Here is a 16,482-nt window from a genome sequence, read left to right on the forward strand (position 1 = left end):
CATATAGATAGGACCTTGTTGAGGGCCTGCCTGGGGAGAAAGGATCCCTGTGTGAGAGATCTCTGTGACAGCAAGCCCCAGAGCAGTGCCCTATATTACATCTCTGCTTGCGGTCAGATATCCTGCAGCTTTGGAGACTTAATTGCATGCTGTGAGAAGCTGATGTGATCTTCTTAGCATGTGCTGAATCCCAGCGTTGTAAAAAGGCTTTCCTGCTAAAAGCATGTGCAGTCCATCATGCTGCTAGGAGGCCATCAGTGTGGGCTGGAATGTAGGAAGTGGGGGGGTGGGGACGATGGACAGGCAGACCAGTATTTGTAAAGACCCTGAAATGCCAATCTCAAGTCACATGATTTGGCCAGAGAGATAAGCTTACACCGTACAGAGGTTTGTGGAATGGGAGCAGTAAACGAGAAGGCTCTTAGCAGAGACACCTTCTAGGAGAGAGCAGACTGGGGTCCTGGCACCAGGGGCAGGCTCTGGCCTCTACCTCATCTTTCTTCCTGGTGGCAGGACAATCCATGGACTCATCTATAATGCCCTGAAGCTGTTTATGGAGATGAATCAGAAGCTGTTTGATGACTGCACACAACAGTACAAGGCAGAGAAGCAGAAGTGAGTCTCTCTCCAATTGGGGGGCTTTCACCTTCGACCACCAGCCCCTCTTTGCTTCTCTCTCAAGCCCAACCCCAATCCTGTCTCTGCTCCCTCAGGGGCCGGTTCCGAATGAAGGAAAGGGAAGAGATGTGGCAAAAGATCGAGGAGCTGGCCCGACTTAATCCCCAGGTGAGGTTTTTCTGCCACTGCCCTGAACTGAGGGGCCCATCTTGGGCTGTGGGAGGGTTCGTTTGAGGAACGTGAAGCACACAGGTTCACAGACTTCTGACATGGCTCTCACCATTTGTCCGTGCCTCTTTCCTTCTCAGTATCCCATGTTCCGAGCTCCTCCACCACTGCCTCCTGTGTACTCAATGGAGACAGAGACCCCCACGGCAGAGGACATCCAGCTTCTGAAGAGGACAGTGGAGACAGAGGCCGTGCAGGTGGGAGGGCACAGGGGGAGGGGGAGCAGAAATAAAAGACAGCTCTGGAAGGGAAAGGAGACAGGAGCAGCAGAGCCAAGGAATAAGGGAGGAAACAGAATTTGGTGGGAATTGGTCACCATTCCTCGACTTCTCTGTATCCACATACAGATGCTAAAGGACATCAAGAAGGAGAAAGTGTTGCTTCGGCGGAAGTCAGAGCTGCCCCAGGATGTGTACACCATCAAGGCACTGGAGGCACACAAGCGGGCGGAAGAGTTCCTAACTGCCAGCCAGGAGGCTCTCTGACCCCCTCACCTTCCCACCACAGGGCCACAGCCCACGCAGCCCTGGGACGCTGCCCTAGCCCTCCACCCTCTGCTCCCCACTGACTGACCTGGGGCAAGGCAGTGCCTCTCTAGCTACTCCAGGGAGGGGGATGCGGCACTGAAGCAGGGACACCCAGAGTGGTCCCTCTTCTCCCCAAAATGTGGTCATGCCTCCCTGTGGCTAGTAGACAGGCTGAGTACTGAGATGCTCAGTGCTCAGACAACTTGGGGGTGCCCATCCCCCTCCTGCTCCTAACCCCACAGCTACTTGAGGCTGCTCTGAGAAATACAGGAATACATATGCTCCTCTCCCCTTCCCTTCATCCTCATTTGAACTCCAGGGGTCTTTCTTTCTCTCCCTTCCCTGCAGAAGCATTTGGGAGCAGCAGGAGATTATTCTCACCAAAGTTATGCCAAGCCCCACTGGCCCCTGGAGAAGCTGGAGGGGAGCCAACCCCCAACAGCACAAATAGGCCCCCAGCCCCAGCACTGTGCAGGCTGATGGGGCTATATTATTTCCTCTTACCCCTGCCTGACCAAGACAACGTGGGAGGTCAAAAGGAGAAAAGCCTAGGTTATGGACAGTAGGTGATGAATACAGGGCCCAGATGGACCAAGAGAAGGGGGTGAATGAACACCCGACCTGTGCCCCCTCTTTGGTGAGCAGCAGCCCTGGGATCACAGACATGGAAGGGACCACCCTGTGGCTGACTGCTTTCCTGTGCTGTTGGTTCCCAAATCGAGGAGGAAGGAAGCAGGGAGCAGTGCCCCAAGCATGGCTCCCCTCAACACCTATTTATTTCTTTGTTTGTGCTGATGCTGGGCAGGCCCTCACTTGTCCCCTTCAGGCACGTTGGAGGGGCAAGGGGCTGAGGAGGGCCAGACCCAGGTTCCAGGGGCACAGGCAGTGCAGCTTTTGGCTGTGTACATAGGGTGCTTTATTCTCCACAGAGTGATACATGCTACGGTGGGTTGGGCTTGGGCCGATGTCCCCATATGTACAGAACTGAATAAAGTGGGTCTCTGAGAAGAGGTCTGATTCGCCTTGATGTGGAAAGGGAGGTGGGGAGGATGGAGATGAACAGTACAACCAGGGATGTGTTCAGTCCTGTGTTGGTTCTGGCCTGGAATGCAGGGAGATAAGGCAGCTCTCAGAGTGGTCACTTCCAGACTGGGGATGCCTGCCGGGCCTGGAGGGCCTTCTGTACCACATCTTCCCACTGGGCATCTGATATCTCCTGAGCCCAGGCAGGAACCCCTGGTGCAGGCAGGCTTACTCCAGCCATCGTCCTTTTCACCAGCTCTACGTGTTCTGAAATCATAGGCAGAGACCAGTTGGAGACAAAAAATGAGACCAGCTCCCCTCCCCACTCCTTGAAGTACCCAGAACCCTCCGGCTAGCAAGGTCACCAAATCCATCTTATTTTTAGGCAAGCCTGCGCATCCTCCAAGTCTAGCAGAAGAGCATTTCATCTGGATTTTGAAGTCTGCAAAATCTTCTATTACAAACTTGTTTTAGCAACAGAGTGTTCCTCTGTGACTTCCCTCCTCTGGCTCTGGCCAGGCCCTTTCCTCTGTAACTATTCCAGAATGAAAGAACGATCCCTTTTACCTGGGTCCATGGGAATAGAGCTGTGGTTGCTCAATGCTGTAGCTCCCTCCTCATCTTCACCCTCGCTCTCTAATGGTGGGTCTGGCAAATGAAGCCCGAGGGCCTGCAGAGACAGACAGAAGATAGGTCAAGGCCAGCCCTTCAGGGATCCCAGCTTCACCTGCTCAGGAACAATGCCACCTCCACCATACCTGGATCCGATCCTGGATATCAGCAACTACATCTTCTCCATCCCCCACTGGTGCCAGCTCCACCTCCTCTTGTTCAGGATCTTGGTTCAGGGGCTGGTAGGAGTAGCCAGCTGGGCCTGCCCCCGTTTCCTCCTGCTCTTCCTCAGGCTCCTCACTGCTCCAATCCCCGGTGCCTTCTGTAGGGCCCTGCTGTGGCCCTAGTTCCTCAGTCTGATTGGGGAAGATACGCTCAGGGCCCATGGTGTCTCCACCTAGAACAACTGCTGCCATCCGGGCAGGGGCTGCAAGAACAGGGAGGCATCAAGATAGGGATCAGATGAAATTAGGTCCATCTTCAGCTTCTCATCCAGTTCCTTGTGATCTCCTGCGTCCACAAAACATTTAAATGCCCCCCAAGCTTCCTGCATCCCACCCCACCCCACCCCACCCCAGCCTCTCTTGGGCCCTCAACCTCTTAAGTCGGCTCTTATTTCGAGCCGAGGCCCATCTGTCTTGCTCCGTCAATTCCTAAATAACAGCCCAGCCGGAGGCCATGCCACCTCCCAAAAGACGCTCCTTCCAGAAGCCCCTCCTCACCCCCGACTTGGGAACTCCAGATCACCAAAACAAGCTCCCGTAGACAGGGCGTACCCGCCCCCTTCTCCCCTTCCCAAGGGGTTCCCCTCTGTACCGCGTGACAAACGCCCTTCAGGCCCCAGGGCCTCCCCTCAAACGGGCCCGACTGCGGCGTCCCCCACCCACCCCCACCGACCCTCAGCGCCGGTACCCCCTCGCGCCTCACCTGCTCCCAGCCCGCGCCCGAACCGCGCCTTCACTTCCGGCGGAGCAGGACGCGCGGGGGCGCCCCGCCCCGTGCCCCATGATTGACACGAGCGAGGACGCGGCCCGCCGCTGTCCCCGCCTCCCCCCCTCCACCGCCCCGCCCTGACAACAAAGGACTACATTACCCAATAACCCGTTTTGACACAGGTGGACCTACGCGGCCTCTCCTTCGGCCCCTGCCCCCCGCTTTGCCCGATCCGGCCCTCCCGAAACCCGCGGACTACAGGTCCCGGTAGGCTTCGGCGCTCGTCTGACTGCCTGTGCGCACACCGGGCCCGCCCGAGGGAGCGAGCCTGGCTGTGTTTATCTCGCTGGGGACTGAGCCGTCGGTTGGCGCGCAACCGGTTCTAGGCTGCAGGCAGCGCGAGGACCCACGGCCCCGCCCCGGCCCGGCCTGGCAGGTAGCCCGGGATGGGTTGAGGGACAAGGAAAATTGAAGGGGCTGGGGGCGCCCATGCCTAGAGCTGGAGTCGTGGGGGAGGGGCCTGAGAGTGATGGGTGGGGGTGGGGAGGGAACTAGGGGGATGACGGGAAAGGAGAGTGTTAATGGGGAAAGAAGGGCTGGGGGAGGATGGTGAGGTAACGGGTGGGAGAGACCTGGTGGCTGGAGGAGGCACTGAAGGGAATTGGGAGGAAGAATGGGTTATGAGGAGAACGAGGCAGCTGAGGATAATGGAAGAAAGGGGGGGGGGGAGGGCTGGCGTTGTGGGGGAGGGGAGGTTGGACTGACGGGAAGAAGATAGGGATAGCGTTGTATACAGGGAGGCATATCTCCGGCTGAAAGGGGTCAATGAATCTTAGCTTTTTCCCTCAGTGGAAGAGGGAAAATGGAGGGCTGTCGGGGTGGAGCTTGGAGTGGTGGGAAGGGGAAAAGGAGAAAACCGCAAAGCTCTCAGGAGATCAAGAAGGACCAGAAATGGGGAGTGGAAATTGGGAGAGACCAGGGAAGGTGGGTAGGTAGGTACGAGAAGGGAATTGAAGAAGCTTGAGAATGCTGCGATGATGGAACATCCGGGAGACCCAGAGAGAAGCAGAGCCCCTGAGACCTTGGGGACTTGTCCTCCATGAGGTTGAGTTCTCTTGATGGAAGAGAAGCTGAGATTCTCTCCACCTTTGGATAGAATTGCTTCTCTCTTCCCCTGTGAATTTTTTACCTTTACATAGCTGAACGGGGGAGTAGAAGTTAGGAGGGAAGGTGAAGGACTCCCATTCTTAAGCCCTTCAACCTCCTGTCTGTCCCCACATGCCCAGATCCACGATCTTTTGGATCGAGGGCAGGGTAGTGAAGTGAGAGTGGTTTCCTACTGGAGCTATTTCAGGTTTGGTAGGGTGGCTGTTGAAAGGGAGGGGTGGAGGGTTCAGGGAGGTTAGGTGAGGCTGGCAAGCCAGCTAAAAGCCATGTCTCTTTCTTGCAAGGGGCCTCCCTTACTTGTGCTTTCTCTGTGCCTGAGGTTCTGCCTGGCTCTTCCCTCTGCCAGGGCTTCTTGTAAAGAGAGCAGATGATCCACCCAAACCCAGCAGGTGCCTGCCAGGGACGGCAGTGCCAGTTGCAGGAAGATTTGCCTGACAGAGCCTTCAAACGTACCCATTATCACTAGGTTGGCAAGTTGTCTTTAAAAGACCAGGACCTTCATGCCTGGGTCTTTTTCTTGTCCTGCCCATGGTTATTTGTGCTTCCCTTCCCCTTTCCAGTGCACGTCCCCACCTCATCCCCCCTTTCAGGGACCCAAGTGAGAGAGGAGCTGTTAGAAACAGCTTGTTTTATACCCCAAAGGCAGGGCTGGGAAAGTGACAGGAGAAAACCCTTCTCCCCACCCCCACCCCCTCAGTCCCCAGCAGACACATACCTTTCTGGCTTAAGTTCCTAGTCTTGGCAGCATACCAGGCACAGCTGTCAAAGGAACTCCTCGTGCCTGTGAGGGGCCCTGGGTGACCACAATGACAACTGCTCAGCTTGACAAGAGCTTCCTGTGAGGGGCTAACCATCCATGGTAACGTGGAAGCCCCTGTCCTGGATCACTCCTACCCTGTCCTGGATAGAGGGACTGTTCCACTCTAAAAGCCTAAAAGCTTTTCTGCTTGGAAGCACCCATGCCAGCTTTCAATGGACCGTCTGGGGCTGGCTGTGCTATTAATAGCTCTGAGTATTTTGAGATCCCTCTCCCCACCTTAAAGAGCACAGAGATTCTTAGAGAGGTGGCAGTAAGCGGAGCAGAGAGCCAGAGAGACAGGAGAACACACCGGCCTGGGAAGGGGGCTTGGAGCTTGTGCCAGGCCAGGGTCAGAGTGGAGCCTCCATGAGTAGGGGGCGACCACACTGAGAGCCTTGATCAGCAGATTCTGAGCTAGCAATCAGGACGAAGTGGCCCCACCCTTTGCTGTTGGAGAACACAGGGCCAGGGCTAGCTCCCTGACCTCAGCAGCTCCCCTGGGGCAGGGCCAGCCAACTGAGCCGTGAGGGGTGGTGTGGGAGGGCCACCAGGGTGACACTTAGAGGCAAGGGCTGGCCCGGGGCAGAGTCACAGTGAGCCAGGCAAAGGCCTTGCCTGAGGAGCCTGTGGCCCTAACTTGTGTGCAGGGAGCAGAGGCAGCAGGCCGTGCCGGGGGGGCATGTTGCTGTAATCAGTGGCCCAGGGGATGTTACGGTGGACAGTGCACCTGGAGGGCGGGCCCCGCAGGGTGAACCATGCTGCAGTGGCTGTCGGGCACCGGGTCTACTCCTTTGGGGGTTACTGCTCTGGTGAAGACTATGAGACACTACGTCAGATTGATGTGCACATTTTCAATGCAGGTAAGCTAATGCTGAGACCATCCCTGGTTGTCTGTCAGGGAGGGAACGGGTGGCTGAATGAGGTTTGGTGGTGGATGCAGTGGCCAAAGGGATGGGGGAGTGAATATCTGGTTTGGGAAAAGGTGGACAGCCTGTAGGGATGTTCCCAGGGCTGAGCAGAATTGTGCCTACAGTGTCCCTGCGTTGGACAAAGCTGCCCCCGGTGAGGCCCGCCGTCCGCGGGCAGGCTCCCGTGGTACCCTACATGCGGTATGGACACTCAACCGTCCTCATCGACGACACAGTCTTCCTTTGGGGTGGGCGGAATGACACTGAAGGGGCCTGCAATGTGCTCTATGCCTTTGACGTCAGTGAGTATGGGTATCAGAGAGGCTGTGTTTTGCCAAATGGTGCTTCAGGGGGCTGGGAAGGGTGTGAGCTGAGGGCTTTGGGGAAGGGCACCCCGGAGTCTAGGAGGGAATGTCAGAGGTTGCTTACCTGGCCCGTTCTCTCACCTCCTTCAGATACTCACAAGTGGTCCACACCCCGAGTATCAGGAACAGTTCCTGGGGCCCGGGACGGACATTCAGCTTGTGTCCTGGGCAAGACTATGTACATTTTTGGGGGCTATGAGCAGCTGGTAGGTCTGGGAAGAAACTAGAGGTTTAGGGTGGGGATGAGAGAGGAAGGGAAATTGAGGATGGTGGGATGGGAGGCTTGGTTTGTTGGCAGGTTTTGAAGGGAGGGATGGAGGGTCAGAGCGTGACCACTGACCGCTTCTTATATTCCTTCCTCCACTTCCTTCCTTTCTCTTGCCACTCAGGCGGACTGCTTTTCCAATGACATTCACAAGCTGGATACCAGCACCATGACATGGACCCTTATCTGTACAAAGGTCTGCCTCTTCTTCTTTCTTCCAGTTCCCTACCCTCAATTGAAGAAACCATAGGAAGTTCACACTGAGAGTAGATCCCCTCCCAGCCTCCATTCTGACCCCCGTCCCCGTCATCTCTGCTTCTGCCCAGGGCAACCCTGCACGCTGGAGAGACTTCCACTCAGCCACGATGCTGGGCAGTCACATGTATGTCTTTGGGGGCCGTGCTGACCGCTTTGGGCCATTCCATTCCAACAATGAGATTTACTGCAACCGCATCCGCGTCTTTGACACCAGGACGGAGGCCTGGCTGGACTGTCCGCCCACTCCAGTGCTGCCTGAGGGGCGCCGGAGCCACTCAGCTTGTGAGTGTCTGTTACATCCCTGTGGAGGCCCCTTCCCGCCCATTGTCCTCACTTTTAACATTCCTCTCTCCTTCCAGTTGGCTATAATGGGGAGCTGTATATCTTTGGTGGTTATAACGCAAGGCTGAACCGGCACTTCCATGACCTCTGGAAGTTTAACCCTGGTAAAGAACACTACCTTTAGGGGAAAAACAAGAAGCAATTAAGGGGGGAGGAAAGAAAAGAAGAATCCTGAGTAGGTAGGGGGAGAGGGGTGGAGAGGATATCCAGACTGGGCAGGTATTGAACCTCCATATAAACTTCTCTTTAGTGTCCTTTACCTGGAAAAAGATTGAACCGAAGGGGAAGGGGCCATGTCCCCGCCGGCGCCAGTGCTGCTGTATTGTTGGTGACAAGATTGTCCTCTTTGGGGGTACCAGGTTTGGAGGAGAGGGGGAGGGCTCAGGGAAGGGCCTAAGTCTGTGACTCACATGGGAGGTATTTGAGCAAGAGGCTCTTTCCTCCTTCCTTCATCTCTTTTTTGATCCCTACAGTCCATCTCCTGAGGAAGGCCTGGGAGATGAATTTGACCTCATAGATCATTCTGACTTACACATTTTGGACTTTAGTAAGTACACTTATCCAAAGGGCTGCTGCCGTCAAGGTCCTTGTCTTTGGGTGGGGACATCCAGGATTGAACCCTTTCCATGGCTTTGACCATCTCCCTCTTCCCCACTGTTCCTTTAAAGGCCCTAGTCTGAAGACTCTGTGCAAACTGGCTGTGATTCAGCATAACCTGGACCAGTCCTGTTTGCCCCATGACATCAGGTACAGTGAGTGGTTGGAAAGGAGGGATTGGTTGAGGGTGAGTGGGCAGCACAGGCATGACCTGATTAGCCTGATCTCAGGATGGAGGAGACAGGAGTTTCTCTTCTGCTGGAGGTGGAGTGTACTTGTAGAGAAGGAGACGGAAGGAGATATAAAACTCAGTTGGGTGAAGTATATGGGGAAAAAACCCAGTTTTTTTTTAAACAAGCTCAGAAGCATCACTTCCTAAAACCTGAGCCTATACCATTGTTTTGTTAACGTGCTGAGAAAGTTTGATTAAATTTTAGAACCTAGCTGCAAAGGAAAGACAAATTTAGGAGCCTCTGGATCACATTCGTTTCAGAATTAAAGGGTGCTTCTTAGCTACTTCCCTTTGAATTCCATTCTTAGGTCCAAACCAAGCACCAAAAGTTATTTTGTATATAATAATATTCTGTTATTTTATATATTTTGTGCTCTTCTGGGTCATTCTGTGACATTTCCCTCTCCTTGTATCAGTTCTGCTTAGCTCTTACTTGCTGAGGGTCCGAGTGTTCAGTGTTTGGTGATACATAGTATACAAGGCTGAACTGATGGATCCTAGGCTGGGCCAGGATTGACACATGTGCAAGTACCTAGTACCAAGCACACTGTACTGAGGGTCTTGGCATAAGGTGATACGTGGTAAATCTTTGTAGAATGACAGAATTGTCAAAAAGAGAGGGATTTCATTTTAATATGGTGGATGGGTGGGAAGGCCTCAGGGAGGATAGGAGAGCCAAGACAGGGCCTGAAAGGGATGGGAGTTGAGAGCAAAAATGAGCATTGCTGGTGGGGGAGAAGGCAGAGGGGCTGTCTGGTTGGGTCCCAGCAGAGGAAAGGTAGATTGGGAAGTTTCTTGAGATGTGTACACAGATGCTTTTCTCCAGGTGTTGGGCACAAGAATATATAGATAAAAAGTCCACATGAGCTTGCAGGGGGAGGAGTGGGTGGTAATGGATTTGGTTGTGGGTGGGGTCTGATTGTTAAACTTAGTAAGGCTGTAAGGAAGGGGTGGCTGTGGGTGGTTCAGCTTTAGGAAGTTGAAGGGACTGGTGTGTTCATAGCTTTGTTCGAGCAATTCTGGGCTTGGGGGTAGAGGCTCCACCTTTTGTCCTTTCTGCCTCTCATTGTTGGCCTTCCAGGTGGGAGCTGAATGCCATGACCACCAACAGCAATATCAGCCGCCCCATCGTCTCCTCCCATGGGTAGGAGGAAGTTTCTGCTGCTTCCCCTCCTGAGCCTGCTGTTGTCTTCACCACCCCTGCCCATCTCACCCGCCTGCCGCTATACCTCCACATGGAGTTGTTGGACTAGAGGTGTTTTCCGTGCTGTGAACTCGTTGGGGAGCTGTAGGGGGGAGAGCTAGGTTCCTCCTCCCTTGGGCCAAGGGCCCCTTCCCTTGGTGCTGTCCCATCCACCTCCTTCCAGCTGCTCCTGGGCCTCTGCTTTGCCTCAGGCCAGACAAGCTCTGCTGGGAAGTGAAGGGAATGGGGAGAAGGGAGAAGCAAGCAGTGTCTGAGCCTCAGAAGCTTCCCCCAACCCGTTTCCACCCCTCCCCCTGCTTGAGCCCTGAGCATTGATTGGGAGCTGAGAGGAGCTGCAGCTGTTGGCATGAAACCACCGCCTCCCTGACTTGGGGAGGCGAGGACCAGCAGATGATCCCTCCCTTCCCCGAGCTGTTGCTGTTCCCTGACGCTCTCAGCCAGCTCAGATTTTATAAAAAGGAATTAAAAACTTCTAAACGTGTGATGTTTTTGTGGAATGCGATGGGGATGGCAGGGTGCTAAGATTCAAGCTTTTCAGCCAAGAGCATTAAGAGACCAAATGCCACCACGGCCTGGCCCTAGTTTCCTTTCGGCGCGGAGTCCAGCGCCATGCGACGAAAAGGCGGCGGCATTCTTCTGAGCACGCGGCCACCCCGAGTCGGCGTGTCTGGCGCTTCCATCGTCACGTGGTGCAGACTCCGCCTCCGGAAGAGGCTGGGCGGCCCCTGTGGCGGCGGAAGTGGCGCCCTTTGTGCTCCCTTCGCTGCACGAGCGAATGCCGAGGGCGAGCGCCCGTTCCGCGGCGGCCGCCGGGTCTCCCCGCGGGGCCCGGGACGGCGGGGAGGACTGCGGGAGCCCAGGGCCCGGGGACTTGCAGAAGGGTGAGGGCACTCGCCGGGCGGAGCGCAGCGCGGGCGCCGGGGCAGGGGGCGGGGAGGAGGGCGGACGGCGGCGCCCGCCCCGCGGAGGGAGCTCACCATCCGGCGCGGGCTCCGAGCCTGCAGTTACCGTGAGACTACGAACTTCTCTGAAAGAGTTACACACGGCAAGCGCCCCCCAGCGCGATGGAAAGTCGGGAGGGAGAGGGGGTGCTTCCTGGGTTGGGATATCCTGAGCAGTTTCTTAAAGAGAGGGTGAGGGTTTTCCGCAGGGAGAAAAGGCTTGTGCAAATGCCCAAAGTCAGGAAGGGGCGTGGGTAGCTGGGGAAAGGTTAGTGGGTCAGATTTCAGCAAATTGCGCAAACATCGAGCATTACTGTATGCAAGCACCGTTCTAGATGCTGGAGATGCCCTAGTGAATAAAGCAGTCGAAAACTCCTGTCCTCATGGAGCTTACCTTTTAGGAAGGGCAGTAAAAAAAAAAAAAAAGTACGTTAATATATTAAAAGGCAATGAAACATGGAATTGTATATTTTAAAAGGATGAATTTTATGGTGTGCAAATTGTATCAGGTTTTCGAAAGGCCATAAGGGCTATGGAAAGAAAGTAGGGGAGGGGTTACAGTTTTAAGTAATCAGAGAAGGCCTCACTGAATAGGTGACATTGAGCAAGGGTTTGGAGGAGGTGAGGGGGCAAGCGATAAATATATCTGGAGGAAGTGTACCTGAGGCAGCATCCGGTGCAAAGGAGCTAAAGCAGGAACATTCCTTCCTGCTCAGGAGCTGCTAGGACGCTGCGGGGCGGGTGGTAGGGGTGGCAGCGCCCCACCCTAGGTCACAGAGGGACTTTCAGGCCCTTGTAAGGCCTATGGCTTTTACTCTGAGCAAGGTGGAAGCCATTGGGGAGTTTTGAGTTCTGGAGTGACATGGTCTAAAGTGTGTGTGTGTAGAAATTAGGTAGGTGTGATGAGATCAGATCTGCATTTCAGATACCTCTCTCAGGCTGAAGCAGACAGTGTAGTTTTGGTTTTTTTTTTTGAGAAAGATTAGCCCTGAGCGAACATCCGCCGCCAGTCCTCGTTTTGCTGAGTAAGACTGGCCCTCAGCTAACATCTGTGCTCATCTTCCTCTATTTTATGTGGGACGCCTCCCACAGCATGTGCTAGGTCCACACCCAGGATCTGAACAGGTGAAACCCAGGCCACCGAAGTGGAACATGCATACTTAACCACTGCGCCATTGGGCTGGCCCCAAGAGAGCATAGTTTTGAGAGGAATGTGACTGGAGGTTGAGAGAGCAGTTAGGAAGCTAGAGCACTGACTGAGGTGAGAGGATGGATGAACCAGAATACTGGCAGTGGTAACGGAGCTTGGGAGACAGAGGCCCTGTGGGGAAACCTGTGAAGGAACAATTTAAGAGAGAGAGTGACTGTGGCTTGGTCCATTTCCAGCCTTACATAGACACCTTCCTTAGCAAGGTGAGGCACCAGGTAGCTGGGACAGTTGGGGATTTAGGTTCAGTGTAGCACCATTGCAACCTCTGCCGCCCAGGGGCTGGTAGTGATTGGTCTGATGGGGATGTTGGAAAGGATCAATTACCTAAGGAATGAAGCGGGGATGATGTCCTTACAGCAGTGGGAGATGCTAAGCTGAGTTGTGTGTCCCCGACCCCCCAACTTCCACAGGCACGTCTAACATGTCATTTGAGGAGCTGTTGGAATTGCAGAACCAAGTGGGGACTAAGACATACAAACAATTGGTAGCCGGAAAGAGCACTAAGAAGCAAGGCTCTAGACCACCTGTCCAAAATGCATGTGTTGCAGATAAGCACAGGTGAGCAGCAAGGCCTGTCCAGGAGTTGGAGAATACCTGGGACTTTGAGTGGGTGTCTGCTTTCTTGGGTAGCAAGTGGGAGGCCTTTGACCATAACTGGAGTCCTCTTAACTTGTCCTTTAATTTCTCTTTAGGCCTCTGGAAATGTCAGCCAAGGTCCGGGTGCCGTTTTTGCGTCAAGTTGTCCCCATCAGTAAGAAGGTGAGGTAAAGGCAGGAAGCACTTTCTCAGTGAAAGGAGACTGAACGGTTCTTTTATATTCTTTCTGTTCTCTCCAAAGGTAGCCCGGGACCCCCGCTTTGATGATCTATCAGGGGAGTATAATCCTGAGGTGTTTGACAAAACGTATCAATTCCTGAATGACATCCGAGCCAAAGAGAAAGAGGTCTGCAGCATGGGACTGGTTCATGGGGGTTTTGGGGTGGGAAACTGGGACACAGGTTAGAGAGTCAGGCAGAGGGGAGCGGGGAGCATGGTGGTGGGCAGATTTAATTCTTCTTCATTAATTTAACTTTCTCTGATTTGGTTCTTATATTCCGATCTTGGCTCATCAGTTTACGAGCTCTGTGACCATTAACGGGTTACTAACCTGTGTATCAGTTTTCTAATCATAAAAAGAGACGATTCGTATCTAATAGCGTTAGTGAGTTAATATATGTGAACCTCTTAGAATAATGCTTGGCACACATTTCTGTAACACTAACAGTTACAGAATGCTAACCATCATACTCATTTTCCAATGTGGAGCTTGTGAAAAAGCAGTTGAAGAAGCACCGTTCAGGGGAGGAGCATGAGAAACTGCAGCAGCTGCTTCATCGAATGGTGAGTGAGTCAGAATCGCAGGTGGGTGGTGAGAGCAGTTCAAGGCGGGAGGTGAGTCATAGTTCCTCCTGTTCACCCATCTCACCTATCCCATCTTTGTTTCTCAGGAGCAGCAAGAAATGGCACAGCAGGAACGAAGGCGGCAGCAGGAGCTGCACCTGGCCCTGAAGCAGCAGCGGCGGGCTCAGGCCCAGCAGGGCCATCGGCCGTACTTCCTGAAGAAATGTGAGTGGGACAGATCATTACAGGCTGGTTACAGGGACAGGGTGGCTCTAGTGGCAGGATACTGTGTTGGCGGGTTCGTTGGCTCCCTAAGGAAGGCGTGAAGGCTGGATCCCATGGTAACTTGGAGGAAAGTAGAAATAGCAGGGAGGAGTTATTTGTAACCATTCTTATATCTGTAATTAGATGATGGGCAGGGATTGTCGCTTTTATCTCTGTCCCCCCACCCCCCACATACGCTGGGCCAGGCACATAGAAGGACCTCGCTGTTGAAATCATAGAAACAGTCAGCCTGTTTACACACACTGGTGAACTCACGTGTCCCAGCATAGTGGTTGAGGATTACTGACCTGGGGAAGGGGAAAGAGGGGGGCTTCCTCATTTGCTTACCAACTTTCTTTCTCCCTGTCCTCTAGCTGAGCAGCGCCAGTTGGCCCTAGCTGAGAAGTTCAAGGAGCTGAAACGCAGCAAGAAGCTGGAGAGCTTCTTGAGTCGAAAGAGGCGCCGAAATGCAGGCAAAGACAGGAGACATCTTCCTTTGGGCAAGGAGTAATAAGGAACTGTTTCCAGCTCTGCCGCTGCCCCAATGAGAAATGGATCTGTGGGGACAGACTTGGGCTTGACCTCTTCTGCTTCTTTCCCATTCAAGGGCAGGGATCACAGCTGCTCTTGAACTAGGTTGGTTCAGAGAAGACTAGAGGGCTCTTGGAATGCCCCTAAGACTGGACAAGAGCAGCTCAGCTTCTACCATGCCACACTGCGTCTGTTTGGCTCTGGTTCATTATGTCTCTCGTGTTCTCTCATCCTTGCCTTAAACCAGTGATTCCATTACAGAAAGAAAGGGGCTAGTGAGTGACCTTGAGGCCTGTGAAGGCCATGGAGTCTGTCAATGGCTCCCAGGGCTGAGACTTTATGTGGCAGCCAGTTCATACATATCCTTGTCATTCTTCTTTTTATTATTTGGCTTTTTTTGTGGGGTTTGTTGGTGGCCTAGAACTACTATTTTAGTGAGCCACGTGTAGGGGTAGGCAACAAACCTAAGGCTCCTACAGAGTGAGAAGTCAGATCAGAGACCACTCTGCTAAAATCCAGAAGATGACACGATCAATTAAAAAGTGAACCAATCCCACAGCTCACCTACTTAGCTTTGGTTTGGGATGCGGGGGGAGATAGGAGGTGGGGACAAAAAGCTTCTCCAGTAATATGTAAGCACAGCTGGTTCTCAGTATTGTTGGGGTCTAGAATTCATACTGTGCATCCATGTAGACTGGAAAATCCTCAAGCTGATAACTCAGTTTAAAGTAGTCTCAGGTTAGTGATGCCTCCTGGTGCCTGGCAAAAGTAAATGCGTTTCTCTCTTGAGGATTATACTTTAAACCCAGGCCTCAAGGAATTCCTTCAGATAAAATTTCAAGGAATATAAGCTTAAAAACACCAAGCACACAAGGAAAGAAACCACCATGAGCGGTAGAGAACAATAGGTAACGGACCAGCAAAGACTGAGATGTTAGAAGTCTAAAATAGGAAATATAAAATGTCTTATATTTAAAGAAGTATGACTAATGAAAAGAATATCAAAAAGGACCAAATTGATTTGATAAAAAGTAAAACTTTTAAAAATGAAAAATATATTCTTTGGGGCCAGCCCTGTGGCCAAGTGGTTAAGTTTGCGCACTCCGCTTTGGCGGCCCAGGGTTTCGCTGGTTCGGATCCCGGGCACAGACATGGCACCACTCGTCAGACCATGCTGAGGCGGCGTCCCACATGCCACAACTAGAAGCACTCACAACTAAAATATACAACTATGTACTGGGGGGACTTGGGGAGAAAAAAGCAGAAAAAAAAATCTTTGCAGTTAGAAACTTTATTGTTAAGCAGCAGATTGTACACACCTAAAAGGAGAATGAACTGGAAGCAGATCTGAAGAAGCTATACAGATGGAGCCCAGGGATCCAGAGAAATGGAAACTAAGGAAAAGAGGTTAAAAAACATGGAAGGTAGAGTGAGAAGGTATAACACACATAATCAGTTCCAGAAGGAGAGAGTATTTTAAAGAGGCTGTGAATTTTCTTGATAAAATTTGTAAGCTAAGACTCAGGCAACCCAGTTAATCCCAAGCAGAACTGAAAAAAGAGAACCCAGAACTCCATAAATCATAAGAAATTACAGAACATTAGAAAGACTAACATCTAAAAAGCAGTTGTCAAGAAAAGTAGAATTAGATGCTAGGACATCTATTGCTTGATGCTTCTGGGTTGGGGTAAAAGATACAGTTCTGATGACAGAAATGTGAGATGAAGGACAAAATGCGCTTCTTGCAGTGATTGTAAGCCCAGGCCTGCAGCTGCCAGGATAGTTTGCTCAGACTGAGTGAGGGGCTCAGTGCTACAGAGTCCCCACTGTCACGTGTCATCCTACTTTAAAGCCAAAGAACAGACTGGCTGGTAAAAGCAGGGAAAGACTATTCAAGTATGGAGCTCACAGAACCACTGAGAAGGCTGGAGAGCAGCTCAAAAAAAGGGAGGAGTGGGCTGGGGAATAAAGTGAGCACTTAAAGCCCTCTAAATCTGACCTTGGAACAAGAGTGTTGATGTGAAGATGTCACTGCTGCCACCAAGTTACCACTGTCCCCCTGCTTTGCTCTTGACAAA

General features: G+C 52.7%; 3 protein-coding genes across 14 annotated transcripts in view; 2 read left to right on the forward strand and 1 right to left on the reverse strand.

Moving 5' to 3' along the window:
• PPP2R5D (protein phosphatase 2 regulatory subunit B'delta) overlaps positions 1-2,381 on the forward strand; it is a 19,165-nt gene extending 16,784 nt beyond the window's left edge. The window contains exons 13-16 of the mRNA XM_008515805.2: positions 514-615; positions 714-786; positions 927-1,043; positions 1,194-2,381. Coding sequence (XP_008514027.2) covers positions 514-615; positions 714-786; positions 927-1,043; positions 1,194-1,331 — 430 coding nt within the window. The 3' untranslated portion in view covers positions 1,332-2,381. The remainder of the gene's footprint in view (positions 1-513; positions 616-713; positions 787-926; positions 1,044-1,193) is intronic.
• MEA1 (male-enhanced antigen 1) lies at positions 2,266-6,406 on the reverse strand. 5 transcript variants are annotated; one of them, XM_008515806.2, is made up of 4 exons: positions 5,824-6,406; positions 3,155-3,435; positions 2,964-3,066; positions 2,266-2,663 (listed from the first exon to the last, which is right to left on the reverse strand). In XM_008515806.2, exons 1-4 carry the CDS (start codon positions 5,960-5,962, stop codon positions 2,512-2,514), a joined length of 675 nt encoding a protein of 224 aa, XP_008514028.1. In that variant the 5' UTR covers positions 5,963-6,406; the 3' UTR covers positions 2,266-2,511. The 5 variants fall into 5 exon arrangements, with proteins under 5 accessions (XP_008514028.1, XP_070440746.1, XP_070440747.1 ...); XM_070584645.1 differs by lacking the exon at positions 5,824-6,406 and adding an exon at positions 4,102-4,281; XM_070584646.1 differs by lacking the exon at positions 5,824-6,406 and adding an exon at positions 3,936-4,102.
• KLHDC3 (kelch domain containing 3) lies at positions 4,071-16,397 on the forward strand. 8 transcript variants are annotated; one of them, XM_070584640.1, is made up of 15 exons: positions 4,237-4,377; positions 6,555-6,767; positions 6,941-7,117; positions 7,271-7,386; positions 7,570-7,641; positions 7,772-7,985; positions 8,063-8,149; positions 8,296-8,404; positions 8,519-8,592; positions 12,640-12,787; positions 12,922-12,988; positions 13,068-13,172; positions 13,535-13,609; positions 13,717-13,834; positions 14,248-16,397. In XM_070584640.1, the coding sequence occupies exons 2-15, from the start codon at positions 6,614-6,616 to the stop codon at positions 14,382-14,384; spliced, it is 1,653 nt and encodes a 550-aa protein (XP_070440741.1). In that variant the 5' UTR covers positions 4,237-4,377; positions 6,555-6,613; the 3' UTR covers positions 14,385-16,397. The 8 variants fall into 8 exon arrangements, with proteins under 8 accessions (XP_070440740.1, XP_070440739.1, XP_070440736.1 ...); XM_070584638.1 differs by lacking the exons at positions 4,237-4,377; positions 12,640-12,787; positions 12,922-12,988; ... (2 more) ...; positions 13,717-13,834; positions 14,248-16,397 and adding exons at positions 4,093-4,208; positions 5,455-5,574; positions 8,714-8,792; positions 9,956-10,555; XM_070584635.1 differs by lacking the exons at positions 12,640-12,787; positions 12,922-12,988; positions 13,068-13,172; ... (1 more) ...; positions 13,717-13,834; positions 14,248-16,397 and adding exons at positions 5,455-5,574; positions 8,714-8,792; positions 9,956-10,555 and having other exon boundaries at positions 4,104-4,377.
• Positions 16,398-16,482: the final 85 nt, after the last annotated feature.

Source organism: Equus przewalskii, chromosome 19 (genome assembly GCF_037783145.1).
Source record: "Equus przewalskii isolate Varuska chromosome 19, EquPr2, whole genome shotgun sequence".
NCBI classification, from domain to species: Eukaryota; Metazoa; Chordata; class Mammalia; order Perissodactyla; family Equidae; genus Equus; species Equus przewalskii.

What these genes read in the sequence shown, in the direction of transcription:
- MEA1 (XM_008515806.2), bottom strand. Translation starts at nt 5,962, where the DNA reads ATGGTTAGCCCCTCACAGGAAGCTCTTGTCAAGCTGAGCAGTTGTCAT. An exon ending in TAGGAACTTAAGCCAGAAAG is followed by an intron (nt 3,436 to 5,823) that starts GTATGTGTCTGC and finishes CTGTTCTTGCAG; the next exon opens with CCCCTGCCCGGATGGCAGCA. An exon ending in ATATCCAGGATCGGATCCAG is followed by an intron (nt 3,067 to 3,154) that starts GTATGGTGGAGG and finishes CTGTCTCTGCAG; the next exon opens with GCCCTCGGGCTTCATTTGCC.
- KLHDC3 (XM_070584640.1), top strand. Translation starts at nt 6,614, where the DNA reads ATGTTACGGTGGACAGTGCACCTGGAGGGCGGGCCCCGCAGGGTGAAC. An exon ending in GGACCCTTATCTGTACAAAG is followed by an intron (nt 7,642 to 7,771) that starts GTCTGCCTCTTC and finishes GCTTCTGCCCAG; the next exon opens with GGCAACCCTGCACGCTGGAG. An exon ending in CCTCTGGAAGTTTAACCCTG is followed by an intron (nt 8,150 to 8,295) that starts GTAAAGAACACT and finishes ACTTCTCTTTAG; the next exon opens with TGTCCTTTACCTGGAAAAAG.